The sequence below is a fragment of the Equus quagga genome, chromosome 13, assembly GCF_021613505.1.
Source record: "Equus quagga isolate Etosha38 chromosome 13, UCLA_HA_Equagga_1.0, whole genome shotgun sequence".
NCBI lineage: Eukaryota > Metazoa > Chordata > Mammalia > Perissodactyla > Equidae > Equus > Equus quagga.
Genome location: NC_060279.1, coordinates 79,389,956 through 79,403,381, shown reverse-complemented (window position 1 = coordinate 79,403,381; position 13,426 = coordinate 79,389,956). Strand labels below are relative to the sequence as shown.

At 61.4% G+C, this 13,426-nt stretch overlaps 3 protein-coding genes across 6 annotated transcripts in view; 2 read left to right on the top strand and 1 right to left on the bottom strand.

The window, feature by feature from the left end:
- Positions 1 to 872: 872 nt before the first annotated feature.
- Positions 873 to 5,966, top strand: PABPN1L (PABPN1 like, cytoplasmic). The gene is made up of 7 exons (XM_046681040.1): positions 873 to 1,279; positions 1,443 to 1,581; positions 1,887 to 1,954; positions 2,450 to 2,556; positions 2,660 to 2,747; positions 3,350 to 3,492; positions 3,585 to 5,966. Exons 1-7 carry the CDS (start codon positions 1,049 to 1,051, stop codon positions 3,622 to 3,624), a joined length of 816 nt encoding a protein of 271 aa, XP_046536996.1. The 5' UTR covers positions 873 to 1,048; the 3' UTR covers positions 3,625 to 5,966.
- Positions 5,967 to 7,760: 1,794 nt separating this feature from the next.
- On the bottom strand, positions 7,761 to 11,240 carry TRAPPC2L (trafficking protein particle complex subunit 2L). Its single transcript, XM_046681042.1, has 5 exons — positions 11,098 to 11,240; positions 9,526 to 9,698; positions 9,132 to 9,219; positions 8,913 to 8,992; positions 7,761 to 7,971 (listed from the first exon to the last, which is right to left on the bottom strand). Exons 1-5 carry the CDS (start codon positions 11,128 to 11,130, stop codon positions 7,926 to 7,928), a joined length of 420 nt encoding a protein of 139 aa, XP_046536998.1. The 5' UTR covers positions 11,131 to 11,240; the 3' UTR covers positions 7,761 to 7,925.
- A 120-nt stretch (positions 11,241 to 11,360) lies between these two features.
- Positions 11,361 to 13,426, top strand: part of GALNS (galactosamine (N-acetyl)-6-sulfatase) — a 29,016-nt gene continuing 26,950 nt past the window's right edge. For 3 of the 4 annotated variants that reach the window (XM_046683638.1, XM_046683637.1, XM_046683639.1), the window contains exon 1: positions 11,361 to 11,544. In XM_046683638.1, the coding sequence (XP_046539594.1) occupies positions 11,428 to 11,544 (117 nt within the window). In that variant the 5' untranslated portion in view covers positions 11,361 to 11,427. Of the gene's footprint in view, positions 11,556 to 13,426 lie in introns of all 4 variants that reach the window. The other variant, XM_046683640.1, reaches the window with a different exon arrangement.

Here is a 13,426-nt window from a genome sequence, read left to right as displayed (position 1 = left end):
TGCCAGCTGTGGCCTTGGAGGGTGGGCAGTCACGCCCAGAGGGTCCCCCACAAACCGTCAGGAGGACGGAACAGGCACTGCAGGAGCTCCAGCAAGACTGAGCCAGGGCCAGCCCAGGACAGATGGAGGAGACCAGGGCACACAGGGACACAGGCCAGCGCCGCCCTCAAGGGGCGAGAAGAGGGGAGCAGAGGCCGACAGCAGAAGCAGGAGACTTTACAAAATTCACCTTCAGGCCCCCAGACGATCACCGGAGCTCCCCGTAATTCAACCACTGTGCCTGTGGCCAGGGCAGGATTACGGCCATATTTAACTGGCTCCACCTAAAAGCGGGTCCAGAGTTGGGTGGAGGAGGGGAGGGTCTGTAGGGAATCCGTGGGAGGTCAGGAGGAGTGACAGAAGTGGCTGTCTCTCCTCCGGGCCCAGGACCCCACCCTGGACCAGCCCACCGGGCTCTGACTCCTGTGGTACACGTCCTGCCATCACTCCTCGGGCCTCTGCTCAAGCTGCCCCCTCCACCCAAGCTGTGCGCACCCAGCCTCTGCCTGACCCAGTCCATCAAGGCCGGCTCAAAGACCACCACCTCCAGGAAGCCTGCACTGACAGCTGTGCCCTCCTTCCCTCTTGTACACGCTCGGGTAATTCGCTTATGCCCATGTCATCCTAACTGTGGCCCACCACTGAGGTCTAACCCTGAGTGGAGACCCCAGTGGGCTTCCCAGGCTGCCACCGCCCCCAGCTCAGGCGTTGTGGCCAGTGTGGCGGGGCTAATGCAGGGGGAGGCCCTCCCAAGCTCCACCCCAGCTGCGCTCCTTTCTCCGCACGGAGAGTCCTGGAAGAAGGGCCAGGGGCAGGGACCAGGGCCTTTTATGCCTCAGGGCCCAGGAGCCAGGGCTGGAAGCTTGGCCCCAGCCCAGAGGGAGCTCTTCAGCGCTCTATTGGGAGCAGCTGGCCTGGGGGAGGGCTTAAAGCCCCGGGAAGGCGCGGGCAGGTGCTGGAGTGGAGGAGCAGCGGAGGCCTCGAGTGCCCTCTCCTTGTCCCGTCCACCATGTGGCCCTTCCTCAGCCGCACACTCTTCCCGCCCCCCACCGAGGCCTGGCTCCAGAGGGCTTCCTCCGACCCTGAGGCCCAGGGCTGGGGGGCCTGGAGCAGGACCGAGAAGTCCTCTCTGGGGCCAGGGGGTGAGGAGCGGGAGGCCAAGGAAGCTGACGAAGAGGCAGGCTTCCTGCTGTCTCTCTTGGAGAGGGAGGACCTGGCCGAGAGCCCGGTACATGACCAGGTAGCAGCCATGCGGAGCACCCAGCAGAGGCAGGCCAGGGATCCCAGGGGCCCCGTGCATGGGAGGCAGGGGACCCTGAGGACAGGCAGGGTCGGGGCCTCCCTCAAGAGGAGCCTGGGGGCTGTCCTCCCTCCGGGCTCATCCTGGGGTCATGTGCCGGCAGGAGCTGGAGGCCATCAAACTGAAACTGTGGGCCATGGAGCAGGCCCAGGGGCCGGAGCCGCCCAGGGCGCAGGCCCAGGCCGGGGAAGAGGCGGGCATGGGGACCACGCTGGCCGGGCAGCTGCTGAGCCCCAAGACAGGTAGGAGCCAGCGGGCCAGGCCGACCCCTTGCCTGTGCGACCGGCCCCCCGAGTCCTTGGGCACATGGCTCTGAGCACCCTTTCCTCTAAATCGGGATGGGCTGTGGGCGGCTGCAGGAAAAGCGCCGGATCCCAGGGAGAATTGGGGTTTCCACCAGCATTGGCTCCCCCAAGAGCCTGGGGGACCCTCTCCCCCGAGGAGTGAAGTGAGGAAGGAGCCACAAACAGGAGGTTCCTGCCCTTAGCAGCCACACGGAGACCCCCTCACCCTTGACCCCCCAGTCCTGAGGCTACTCTCTCTGCAGGCTGCCAAAGCCCCGGGACCCCCACGGAGAAGGTGCAGGCGGACCACAGATCCATCTACGTGGGCAACGTGAGTGCGGGAGGGGAGCGAGCTGGGATCCCTTCAGTGAGCACTCTGGGTCTGGCGGCTCCGCCTGGCCCTGCGGATTGAAGGAGGGGACACATTCAGGGTGGCACACAGGCCCCGGAGGGAGAGGAGAAGGAGGGGGTCTGATGCGGGTGGTCCCCAAGAGGGGCCGAGCCTGTGTCCTCAGGCGTTCTGATTTCCCAACATGAGCTGGGATTCTGGATTTCTGCATGAAATCTCCCAGTTAGCCAACTGTTGGCAACAAATTCCTCTTTAAAAAGTCACACACTCTTTGCACAGGCCAAAGAAACATGGGGGGCCCCCTAACACGTGGGGAGTGGTCATCTCGGTCTCCAGTCCACCTTGTCAGGCCTCCACCCGAGGCCTCTGCCCCCAACCCTGGGCACAATAGACGGCTCTCTAAGAAAACGGGCTGCAGGAGACCGCGGGAGGGCGAGGCCACTGCAGGGCCCCCACGCCAGGCCGTGCCCGTGTCAGGTGGACTACGGCGGCACGGCGGAGGAGCTGGAGGCCTACTTCAACCAGTGCGGGGAGATCCGCCGGGTCACCATCCTGTGCGACAAGTTCTCTGGACACCCCAAGGGGTCAGTGCGGGGCCCAGGGAGGGGGCTGGGTGCCCAGGGTGCCGCCGAGGATGGGTGACCCAGGGTGAGCCCTCACCTGCCCCCACCCCCACCCCCACCCCAGTTATGCCTACATAGAGTTTGCCACCGAGAGCGCAGCCCAGACCGCTGTGGAGCTGGACGAGAGCATCTTCCGAGGCCGGGTCATCAAGGTGCGTGCCCCCACGAGTCACCGCGCACCTTGGGGAGCTGGGGGTGTGGGCTCTGCTCTGAGCTTCTCTACGTTAACCCGTTACCCCCCAAGGGGTCAGAAAGAGCAAGCACAAGGAGGCCGAGGCACTTCCCCATGACACAGCTGCCCCGGCCTGCCGCTTAGCCAGTCTCATCTTCAGTCTCCGAGCATCTCTGGGCACATCCGCTGGGCGGCAGGGGCAGGGTGGGCAGGGGCCCGTCAGACCCCAGCAGGTTTGGCCCAGGTGTGGTACTGGGGAGGCTCCCCTGCTGAGCCAGACCCCCCACACACACCACATAGGGGGAGATGTCGGCTTGACAGGGGCATGGCACCAGACCACAGCTTGTGGCTGGACAGTTTGGGCCTAAACAGGGATCTTGAGAAGGTCTGGAACGGGTTAAGGTCTGATTCCTCAGATGGCTCCATGCCCTGGAGTCTCAAGGGCCTGGTGAGCACTGGGGTCTGTGTATATCTGCCTGTGAGCCTCCAGGAGAGAAAGCTAGGAAGGCTTCCTGGAGGCAAGTTTAGCCAAGATGGGATACAAGAATAGGGGTCTCAGACGGGCTCAGCCTTTGGTTCCAGGTGCTACCCAAAAGGACCAACTTACCAGGGATCAGCTCCACGGACCGCGGGGGTCTGCGGGGACACCCAGGTGCTAGGGGAGAAGCCCTCCCCCACAGCAGCCTCCAGGGCGGAACCCGCTTCAGGCCACGGGGGCGGGGCCGGTGAGTGGGGGCGGGGCCCGGGAGGGCGGGGGACCGGGGGGGCGGGGCCCGGGGAGGGCGCTCACCTCCCCTTCCTGCCTCTGTCCGCGCAGGTGCCGTGCAAGATGCTCGCCATGGTATTCACCATATTGAAGAGATGACCGGACTCAGAGTGGGGCTGGCTCAGGAGTAACCACCAGTCGCCACGTGGGACCATTTATGCCAGAGGGCCGGGTCTGGGGTGCTGTGGGGGTCATAGGGCAGGCTGGCAGGACGGATGGCAGGGAAGCAGGGGCTCAGCGGAGAGCTGGTGGGCGTCCAGAAAAACCGCCCCTGACCCTCCCCTGGGTGGGAGGACAGCCCACCAGGGCCTCGCTGGGCTGAGGCCACAGAGGTGAGAAGCAGGGCACGCGGTGTGCCTGGCATGGGAGTGCTACTCGGGCGTTGGAGGGCACTGGGCAAAGCTCCAGGCAGGTGAAGCCCAGGCAGCAGGGTCAGCTCGGGTTGGGATACTTGGGGTTCTTGGACTCTCTCATTTTAAAGAAAAACAGAAACGTGTGTCTTAATGGTAAAGCATAAATTATTAAATTTGAATAATTTTTAAAAGCACGTGACAACGGACCTCTCCTTTATTCTCTTCTCTTGGACACCTGTCCAGTCTGTGCTTCTCAGGTGGGACTCCACAAAAAGGCAGGTGTAGGAGTGAGGCTGTGGGTCCCAGGGCCGGCTGGACCCCACTTCACTGCTGACAGCCAACGGGCAGCATTGGGGTTTGCGGTGTAACCGCCAGCTCCTGGCTACAGGGGAAGCATAGCTAACCGCGTCTTCACTCCAGGTTTGGCAGCCTCCAGGGCACACGCTCCCCCATAGCGAGTGACAGACACCTGCCTCTGTGTGTCCTCCCCTGTGAGTTGCTGGGGGTGGGGGGCAGGGCACACCTCATCACCTGGGACAGGCCTGGCCCTCGTCAAGGGTTCAGGGAGCAGAAGGGGAGCTTCCACGCTGGGCGCCCTGCTGGCCCCTGGAGCCAACTCGCCCACTTTCTGCCAGGAGGTGTACAATGTCCTTCAGTGCACACACACTTGGTTCTGGCGTTAAATCACTAACAGACCTGTCTTGGCCTTTCTACTGCCACTCTCTTCACCTTGCTGTGCTTATTTACCAGTCCCTTAAGCCACGAACAGCTGCTCTGTGCTTCAGTCCATGGTGGTGGTCCGTCCCCAGTCCCCTTCTCCAGCACTGGCAAAGACAGCATTCTCTGGGTGGGGGGCAGCCGCCTCTGCACTCTCCACCCACGTGCGTCTCTGACTTCCTCCCTCAGGCCAGGTCCACACTCCCCTTGTGATCTGGGGTCAACGTTGGCCCTTGTAGTGGGGTAAATAATGGCCCTGCCCAAAAAATATGTCCACATCCTAATCTCCAGGACCTGTGAACGTGGCCTTATCTGGAAAAGAGGTCTTTGTGACGTAGTTAAGAGCTCGGGATGAGAGCATCCTGGATCATCTGGGCCCTAAATCCAATGCCATACACTGGATGTGAGAGCACACACAGAGATGTGCAGGCAGAGGTGGAGTGGCGTGTCTACAAGCCAAGGAAATGCGAGGATTGCTGGCAGCCGTAAGCAGCTGGCGAGCTGTAGGACGGACCCTCCTGAAGGAGCCAGCCCTGCGGACACCTTCATTTCTGGCTCTGGCCTCCAGACCATGAGGGAGCAAATTGCTGCTGCTTTAGCTGCCTGGTGAGGGGGTAGGAGATGTCGCGTCGGGGAACCCTCCAAGGCTGCCAGGTGGCTCAGGGTGGAGCCGTACGTGGCCTGACCATTCGCAGGTTGGGGCTGCAGAAGGGGCACGCGCCAGGACGCACGGCCCTGAGCTGCAGTTCGCCAGCACCACGCAGACGGCACCACCTCCGCCACTCGGCACTGCGGGCCATCCCCCTTCCTGGTCTTGATGTGGTCCCCGTGCCATGGCTCTCCTGTGCAGTGCCCAGCAATCTTCTACCCCGAGTAGGTGCTTCTTTTTTGGAAGTGTTTTCTTGATCCCTTGTTTGGCCACTGTGAGGAGTGGGCCTGGGAGGCCATCCTTTCCTGTGGGTCTCAGGCCTGAGCAGGCCGAGGCAGGGGGAAGACCGAGAGCATTCCTGGATGTGGCTGCCACGTGGGTGCTGAGGGCTCCCCAGTGAGCCTCAGAGCAGACCCGCACAGGCCGAGACACACAGGCTCCCCTTGCCCCTGCTGCTCTGGGGCAGGAGGAAGGGGAGAGAGTGGCGCTGATGCCCAAGGGAAGACACTGCTGACAGTGCACTTCAGCAGAAGTCTCCTGGAGCAACAGCCAAGGGCTGACTAGGAGCTGCACCGACAGGGCTGCCGCGGAGGGATGGGCCTGGGGGCCAGGGGGCCAGGCAGATGGCCCTCAGTGAGGCCAACCTCACGGTATAGAGATGCGAAAAGATACCATGAAACTGCCCCCTGATGGTTCTGTTGGCAGAACAAAGGCTAGCAGGTTACTTCTAACCCTTGATTTTCTCAGGCTTAAAATTGGGACGCTATCTAACAATGTGTGTGGAAACTCCCCAATGTAAAAAGTATTTACAGGTTGATCTGGCTGCACCTACAGAAAAACCCAAATAGAAGTAGCTCAAAAAGATAGGGGTTTATTTTCTCACATTAAAAAAATGCTAACATAAGTAGTCCAGGGCTGGTATGTCAGCAAAAACCCAGGCTCCTTCTAGGTTTCTGCTCTCCCATCTTGTCCTCCTCCTCTCAAGATGGTTGCCTAAGCTCTAGCCATCACCTCCAAGTTCCAGGGAGGAAAAAGGAAAAAGATGAAGAAAGGGTACTCCACTTGCCAGCTGAATCCCCTTTTAAAGTGTCTTTCCTGCAAGTCCCTACCAACACCATCCATTTAGGTACCATAACTGCCTACCCTTGTATGCTGCGGAGGGTAGGAAGTATCTTCTGTCTGGTCAATTGTCCCCAGTAACACTGGGGTTCTGTTAATAAGGAAGCAAGAGAGAATGGGTGCTGGGTTGGCAACTTGCAGCCCCTAGCACAGCCACTACCCAGGCAGGACAGACTACCAAAGCCCCACCAGAGACAGGAGCTGCGCTGCAGGGAAGACGTCCGGGTGTGGGCAGCCTGCGGCCCACTGGCATTGGAACCAGCACCTGCGTGTTGGTGCTTCTCGGCCCTCCTGGAGGTCTTCAAGTCCACATCCAGCAGGGGAGGAGGGGGCGTGGCGGCGGGGACTTACGTGTTTCTCACACACTCTCTGCTCATTTTTCCCCTTACTTCTGTAACGTGAAGAATCGATCCTGTGCTGGTTAGACAGGCAGAAACCCAAAGGCGTGCAGAGTGAGTCCAGCTGAGCTCCAGCCCTGGGCCCGTGAGGCTGCCAGCTTTCCCTGACGCCCTGGGCCGCCTCACTGTGCTCGGGACCCTCTTCGGAGCGGCTGAGAGGGTAAGAGGGGCTCACAGCTGCCCTGGGGAGCCCGAATCAAGGAAGCCAGCAGCTCAGCAGACGAGGAGCAGACTCTGTGCGTGGGGCTCAGGCCCAGCAGGTCCTCACTGCCTCTCTCACTTCACGGGCCATGTTGCCAAATGACAAAGGCACGAGAACCTGGGCCACCTGATCCCGCAAGGGGCTGTCACCAATCACAGTCAGCTAGTTAGACAATCATCTGAACTCGGCTGAGAAGAAGCCGAGGCAGAAGGCAGAAATCCACATGCATCAGCCTCTCCTCAAACGCAAGCCCCCGACGCCACTGCAGCGGGCCCAGGGTCCCGGGGACAGCAGGGGAGGGGAACTCACCTCCTGGGCCGCGTCTGGCCCTCGGGCCATGAGGAAGCGCCCAGGTGGAAGAGGGCTCTTGCACGTGACTCCTTCAGCTCAGAAAGCAAGCAGCAGCCGAGGAGACGCTGCGGTCACAGGAGGCTCCTGGGTCTCCTGAGGGCTGCCTCCCAAGGCTGGGCTGGGCCCAGAAAGAGGACTTCTCCCCTTGGGGAAGGCATGCGGCTGTCCCATATGCCCCTCTCCATCTGGCTCTGGGCACAGACAGCCCACTGGTCAGCCACTGCAGAGCACAGAGGGCAGACAGCGGAGCAGAGGCGAGCCCACGGGTCCCTGTGTGCCTTCATCTGCCACCCCACTCCCCATGCCCCTTCACACCTACTGGGCACGACGGCTCTCCACTCTGTCTGGTCCCTGACCTCTGCCCCCTGCCCCAAAAAGTCCCATGTTAAACTCCCTTTAGTCAGATCCTCTGCTGACAGAGATGGAAAACGCCACATCTGATCTCACAGGACCTTTAGTCGACAGGTGTTGTGCTTGAGGCCTCGTCTCCGGCAGCACGTGCAGGACACTCGGGAAAAGGCAGAGGATAATAAATACATGACTAGACACTCCAATTATGTACAGAAGTCTTCTCTCCCAGATGACGCGCAGCAGAGTGCTCGCTCAGCACACCTGGATCATCATAGATGTCACCATGCTGTCGAACGCCCTGCAGAGAAGCACACCAAGTCAAAGGAGCAGACCCGGCCCCCATGCTCGCCAGCACAGGGACAGGCTCAGCGCGCCGCCAGGCCTGGACACCAGGGGCGGCGGTCTCTACGGTCCCAGATAATCAACTCAGTGGAGAAGCCAGGATGTGCGTCCAGCCACAGCAGGGGATGAGAGCCTCCTGCCTCACCGCTCTGCCCCTGGGCAGGGTCTCCATGCAGAGCTGGAGGAGCTGTGCATGGGCATGGAGGCTGGGGTGCAGTGAGCACAGCAGCTGCCCCTGCCCTGCGCGGCCCGGGAGACACAGGCTTCTGCATGCTTCTCCCACCTGGGACCCAGGACAACCAGACACAGTGTCACAGCTGAGGGAAGGTGCCACGGGAGGGCCTGGCTTGGATTACTGCAGTGTCCTCTCCCCTGGTGGCTACAAGGAGCCCGTGGGCACTGTGCCTAGGGATGCTGGGGTTCCCAGGAGCAGGTGTGAAGAGTGTGCACACAAATGCTTCTCTGTGAAGCATCTTCGTGATGGTCCCACATTAAGACTGTTTTTATCTGAAGACTATTTGGAAGATCCCTGCAATTCCATTTCCTAACCGTCCCAGTTCAGCGTCAAAGACAGAATCAGGCAGTGACAAGGGGACGTTTTCTCCCGAAAGGCCCCTGTCCATATGTCTGGGCCCTTGCTGGGTTCTGTGGAGGCGCCCCTGTGCCTGCTGGGCACAGGTGGGAAACCAAATGGGCGAGCCCTGCCTGCCGCGAGCCCTAGCTGCCCTCCGTCTGTTTCCTGTGTTGGAGATCCCTGTAAGAGTCTGTTTGGAAAAACAGGCTTCTGCTGCTTCAAAATCACTTAAAAAGACGTTCTCTCCCTGGCTCTCAGGATCGCTGTCTTTAGCAGGGCTACAAACGGCAGAAGGTGGCAAACCCCGGGGGGCAGCAGCCCACCTGGACTGGATGCGGTCCCCCGGGTTGTAGAAGGGGTTGCACATCACATCTGTGTAGGAGCTGTGCAGCTTCCGGAACATCTGAAACAAGAACCAACAACGTTTTAATCCCCATGTACTCACGGCTACTGCCAAACTTTTGGCCTCTCAGCATCTCTAAACAAAGGGGAAAAAATAAAACAAACCGGCCCAGGCCTGGCCTGCACCTCCCCTGGCTTACACTGCGGATCTCGTTGTCCCGCAGCGCCGTGTTGGAGGAATCCACCACCATGACAAACTTCACCCTGGAGTTGGTCACGTAGCCGTATCTGCACAGCTGGTTAGGGAAGGTGCTTTAGCACGGGCACTCTGCGACAGCATGAAACACAGCATCACCGTGGAAAGCGTGGAAGCAGAGGGCCATCTATGCACGTCCCCGCACTCCAAAGCCACTTTGCAAAAACAGGACAGCCTTGCATCACAGGAAGTGCCCAAAGCTGGGCCGTCCCAGCCCAAAGAAGACCAGCCATTCAACATTACCTGACCCTACAGTACACCTCGGGCCCAATCCCCAGATGCAAAACCCCGAGGGGAGAGACCCTCACTGACAGGCCCCCCACAGGCGTGAAGGATACACCTTGTAGTCCTCTGTGGGGTACAGCAGGCCCAGGTAGAGCTCCCTCTGGTCCACCAGGGCCTTCCCCATGGCCGAGATCTTCTCGTCCACCACGTCCAGGGACGTGTGCACCATGTAGTGGAACTTCAGCTCATTCTCCGTGGGGACGCTGCGGATGTAGAGAGGGTAATTCTGCAAGAAAGGATGACAGCAACTGAAGTGATGAGAATCCACCCCGTGCACGAAAAGGAGGCCAGAGCACTCAGGAGGGAGAAACAGCCAAGCGCCAACCAGCAGGGAGCATGCTCTCCTTCTTGAAAACTCTTTCCTAACTCTGAAGGCACTGCCTTCAGGGGACCCAATCTCACCTGAGGTTTATATATTGTCTGCAAAGGGGCATCACTAGGGTGGGCAGAAAAGAGAAGACAGCTCCGAAAAATGGATTTGAGCACAGCCTGACAACTAACTCGGTGACCTAGACAGGTCAGCCACCTGCCATGTGGGGCCCGGTCCTAGCGCGCGCTCTACTCCTGGCCCCAGAAGACTGGCTGCTTCCCAGTACTCCACCCACCACTGTCTTCTCAGCCCAGCAGAGACACTGGCAGGCCCTCTCAGCAAACCCTTCAGGGCTCGGCTCGCACCTCCCTTCACCTCTGCACAGCCTTCCTGACCAGCCTAACCGCGGAATTAACAGTGTCTTCCCGGGGCTCCACGTGCCACAATTCATGCTTCTATCCCATGCCTGGCGCTGCACACAACGCTCTGCCTACTCTAATGGGGCTGACATCTGGTGAAGGAGATAGTCAACAAACCAGCCAACAAGTAGGTAACGCGTTGTAGGGGAACGCGCTGAACTGGACTCGGAGAGCTTCGCAGCGGGACCGCCCGTAAGCCTGGTCTTCTAGGAGACACGGCTTTGTGCAGCAGGAGCACGAGGATGGCCACCCAGCTCAGTATTAGGATTCAGAAACAGCTTTTAGGAGAAATGAAATCTATGGGGACCAGGGAAGGGATGGGAGTGGGGAAGAGGGGTTCCAAGTGCGAAGACCCAAAGGTGAGAGAGCAGAGCCGTCGGGGAGCTGCAAGAATTCCGCTGGGTTGGAGTGGAAGGATGTCAGGGGTATGAGGGACGGGGATGAAGCGACCAGGTTATTTAGACGTTATCCTAAGTCAGTGAGAAGCCACTGGAGAGGTTTTAGGCAGGCGCATGGCACGATGTAATTTGTTTTCCAAACAGCACTGTGGCTGCGGTGCGGAGACTGTCAGTGGTCCGGGTGGGCGCGGTGGAGGAGGACGGAGAGGCGTGGACGGCCAGACGCGGGGGCAAGAAGGCACAGAGCCCGCGCACGGACGGGACAGGAGGTCAGGGCTGTGGGCGCCGGGGGCCACTCCGGCAGCGGGAGGTGCGGGTCTGGGAGGGGCCTGCCCGGACCGCCCCGCACCCCCGGCGCTCGACGAGGCCTTGGGACCCGCCCTTCCGGAGCCCGCGGGCAGGGACGGAGCGGACGGCGGAGAGCGCGGGCGGGGCCCGGCCGGGGTCCCGGGGCCGCCCTCCCGGGGCAGCCCTCCGCGGGGCCGCCCGCGTACGCACCTCCTTGGCGATCACCGCCACGCACACCGCCATCTTGGGAGGTCTGCGGCCGCGTCACGTGACCCCGCCGCCGGTCACGCAACCGCCAGAGCCCCGCCCCCGGATCACGGGGTTGGTTAGGACCCGCCCGTCTCGTCACGCGACCGACCCACGCCCCAACCCGTCGGTCACGCGGCTAGCCCTGGCCCCGCCCCTCCTGTCACTCAGCCCGCCAGGGCCCCGCCCCTCCGGTCACGCGGTCGATCCAGGCCCCGCCCCGCCACCCTGCCGGAAGGGCCGCCAGTCGCTTCCAGACGCTGACCGGGTTCTGCTGCTCCCGGCGCGGTTGCTATGGCGGCGGTTACCGCGGTGACGAGGTGGCGGCTGCTGCTGGTGCTGAGCGCTGCGGCACTGGGGGCCGCGGGCGCCCCGCAGCCCCCCAACATTCTGCTGCTGCTCATGGACGACGTGAGTGCAGGGTGGGCCGGGCTCCGGGAGGGCTGCGCGCGGGCTGCCGTGGGCCACCGTGGGGGTTCTGCGGGGGCGGCCGGCGGTGGGGCAGCGCCTGGCCCTGCGGAGGCAGCCGCGCGGGCGATGAAGCCGAGGTGAGGTATCGAGTCCAGGCTGGGCCAGGAGATCCTTCCTGTGCTCTTCCCTTTTCCGCTCCTCCCGCCCGCGGAGGACGGAGGGCCAGCCCAGATCAGCGCGGCTCTGGCCGATGAAGACAGCTCCCCGGCACCCCTGCACAGCCTTCACCCCCCAGTGCCTGGGGTGTGTGGGGCAGGGAGGGGTGCAGAGCTGACCCAGACCCAGCGCCGGCCAGCATGCCTGCCTGCCTGCCTTGGAGCTCGCTTCCCTCTGCCTTGGGCTACTGGACCTGCCCGGCCCCCGGGCTATCCTTGTCCAGCAGGGCAGGCTGCTCCCGCCCTGCCAAGAAGTCTGGCCAAAAGTCAGGTCTTTGTGGGGCCTGGAGGAACTGAACCGGGAAGAATGTCCCTGGTTGTGTGTGTGCAGCCCCGGGCCCCCAGTGACACTGGTGACACTGGTTGGTCAAGCCCACAGAGGTTAGCAGGATTCCTGGCTGGGAGCTGAGCTGTACACTTGTCCCTTTGTGGTTGTGTCCTGTGTTCCTTACCCGAGGAGGCTGGGATGCGATGGAGATTCTGAAATCAGTCAATGTGAGGCATCGGGGTAAAGCTGGAGCCCGCACACACGTGGGCGCAGATCCCACTGCCCCCTGAGCTCTGGAAAGGCCTTGGAGCTCTTTGGCCCCTGTCCTGGCCATAACCAGCTCTGGGAGCGTCTTTACTTGATGGAGGGTGATGTCGGGAGCTCCCCTGCCTGGGTGCCCCAGGGTGGGGCGGCAGGAAAGGGGAACAGCCAGCCAGGAGGCCCAGTGCCAGGCCCCTCCTGTGCAGCTTCCTCCTTGTAGCTACGGGGTTCTTAGACAGCTGAAACCCAAAGAAGCCTGGCAGACCTCTGTGCTGGTCAGCGAATGTGGGTTACTCAGGACTTTTTTGGTGGCAAATGAGAGAAAACGTACTCAAAGTGACTTAAGCAGAAATGGGAACCCCATCTATCCTGACTGGATGGCTTCAGGCCGGTGGGATCCAGAGGCCCCCACTCCCCCAGCTCTGTGTCCTCACTTGGCCTCGTCCACCCCGACGGTCAGCAGACCCAGTGGGAGGGCACACTGCCCAGCCCCCTGAGCCAGGGTCTCGGGGGAAGGGGTCTGCTGGCCTGTCCAGCTGGGGCCTCGAGCCCACCCCGGGGAGGGCCGCTTGGGGAGCAGGACGAGGACAATTATGGCGAGGCTTGCAGACCCCTCGACTGCCCAGGGTGGCACCTGGGGAGGGTAGGGATGGCATCTGTCTCCTTCCTCAGCCTGTCCTCAGACCCAGGACAGGCCCCCTGTACACGTGTGTGGAATGAGTTTAGAAGACACTGAGAACCATTTCTTCTCTGGAGCTGACTCATCACCGTTGTCCAAGGCCAATGGGGCCCTAGGGACAGGGGGCCAGAGGCTCCCTCCTGGGGTATCCCAGACCACTCCTGCTCCCAAGGGCCCGGGCACTTCCTTGTCTTTAATATAGGACTAGGAAAGACTTCTCCGCCTACTGAGGAGGTTTAACGTCGGGCTGTACAGAGGCCAACTCTGGTGTCACCATGGTGGGCCCATCAGTGGGGGCCGCAGCCTGAACCTCCAGAGCCAAACAGTGGACCCTGTGTGTCCTTCGGTGTGTGATCACGTGGATGAGCACATGGCCAGAGTGTCTTCATAATCATCCCTCGCAGCCAGCCACGAGTGAGGCTTGCATTGATCAAAAGTCTGGAAATTCTAAGTAGAGGA

Coding starts and splice junctions, on each gene's coding strand:
- PABPN1L (XM_046681040.1), top strand. CDS start 1,049: ATGTGGCCCTTCCTCAGCCGCACACTCTTCCCGCCCCCCACCGAGGCC. Junction 2,748..3,349: donor TCCGAGGCCGGGTCATCAAG/GTGCGTGCCCCC, acceptor CTTTGGTTCCAG/GTGCTACCCAAAAGGACCAA. Junction 3,493..3,584: donor AGGCCACGGGGGCGGGGCCG/GTGAGTGGGGGC, acceptor CTGTCCGCGCAG/GTGCCGTGCAAGATGCTCGC.
- TRAPPC2L (XM_046681042.1), bottom strand. CDS start 11,130: ATGGCGGTGTGCGTGGCGGTGATCGCCAAGGAG. Junction 9,699..11,097: donor TGGCGGTGATCGCCAAGGAG/GTGCGTACGCGG, acceptor CCTTTCTTGCAG/AATTACCCTCTCTACATCCG. Junction 8,993..9,131: donor GGGACAACGAGATCCGCAGT/GTAAGCCAGGGG, acceptor TTCTTGTTTCAG/ATGTTCCGGAAGCTGCACAG.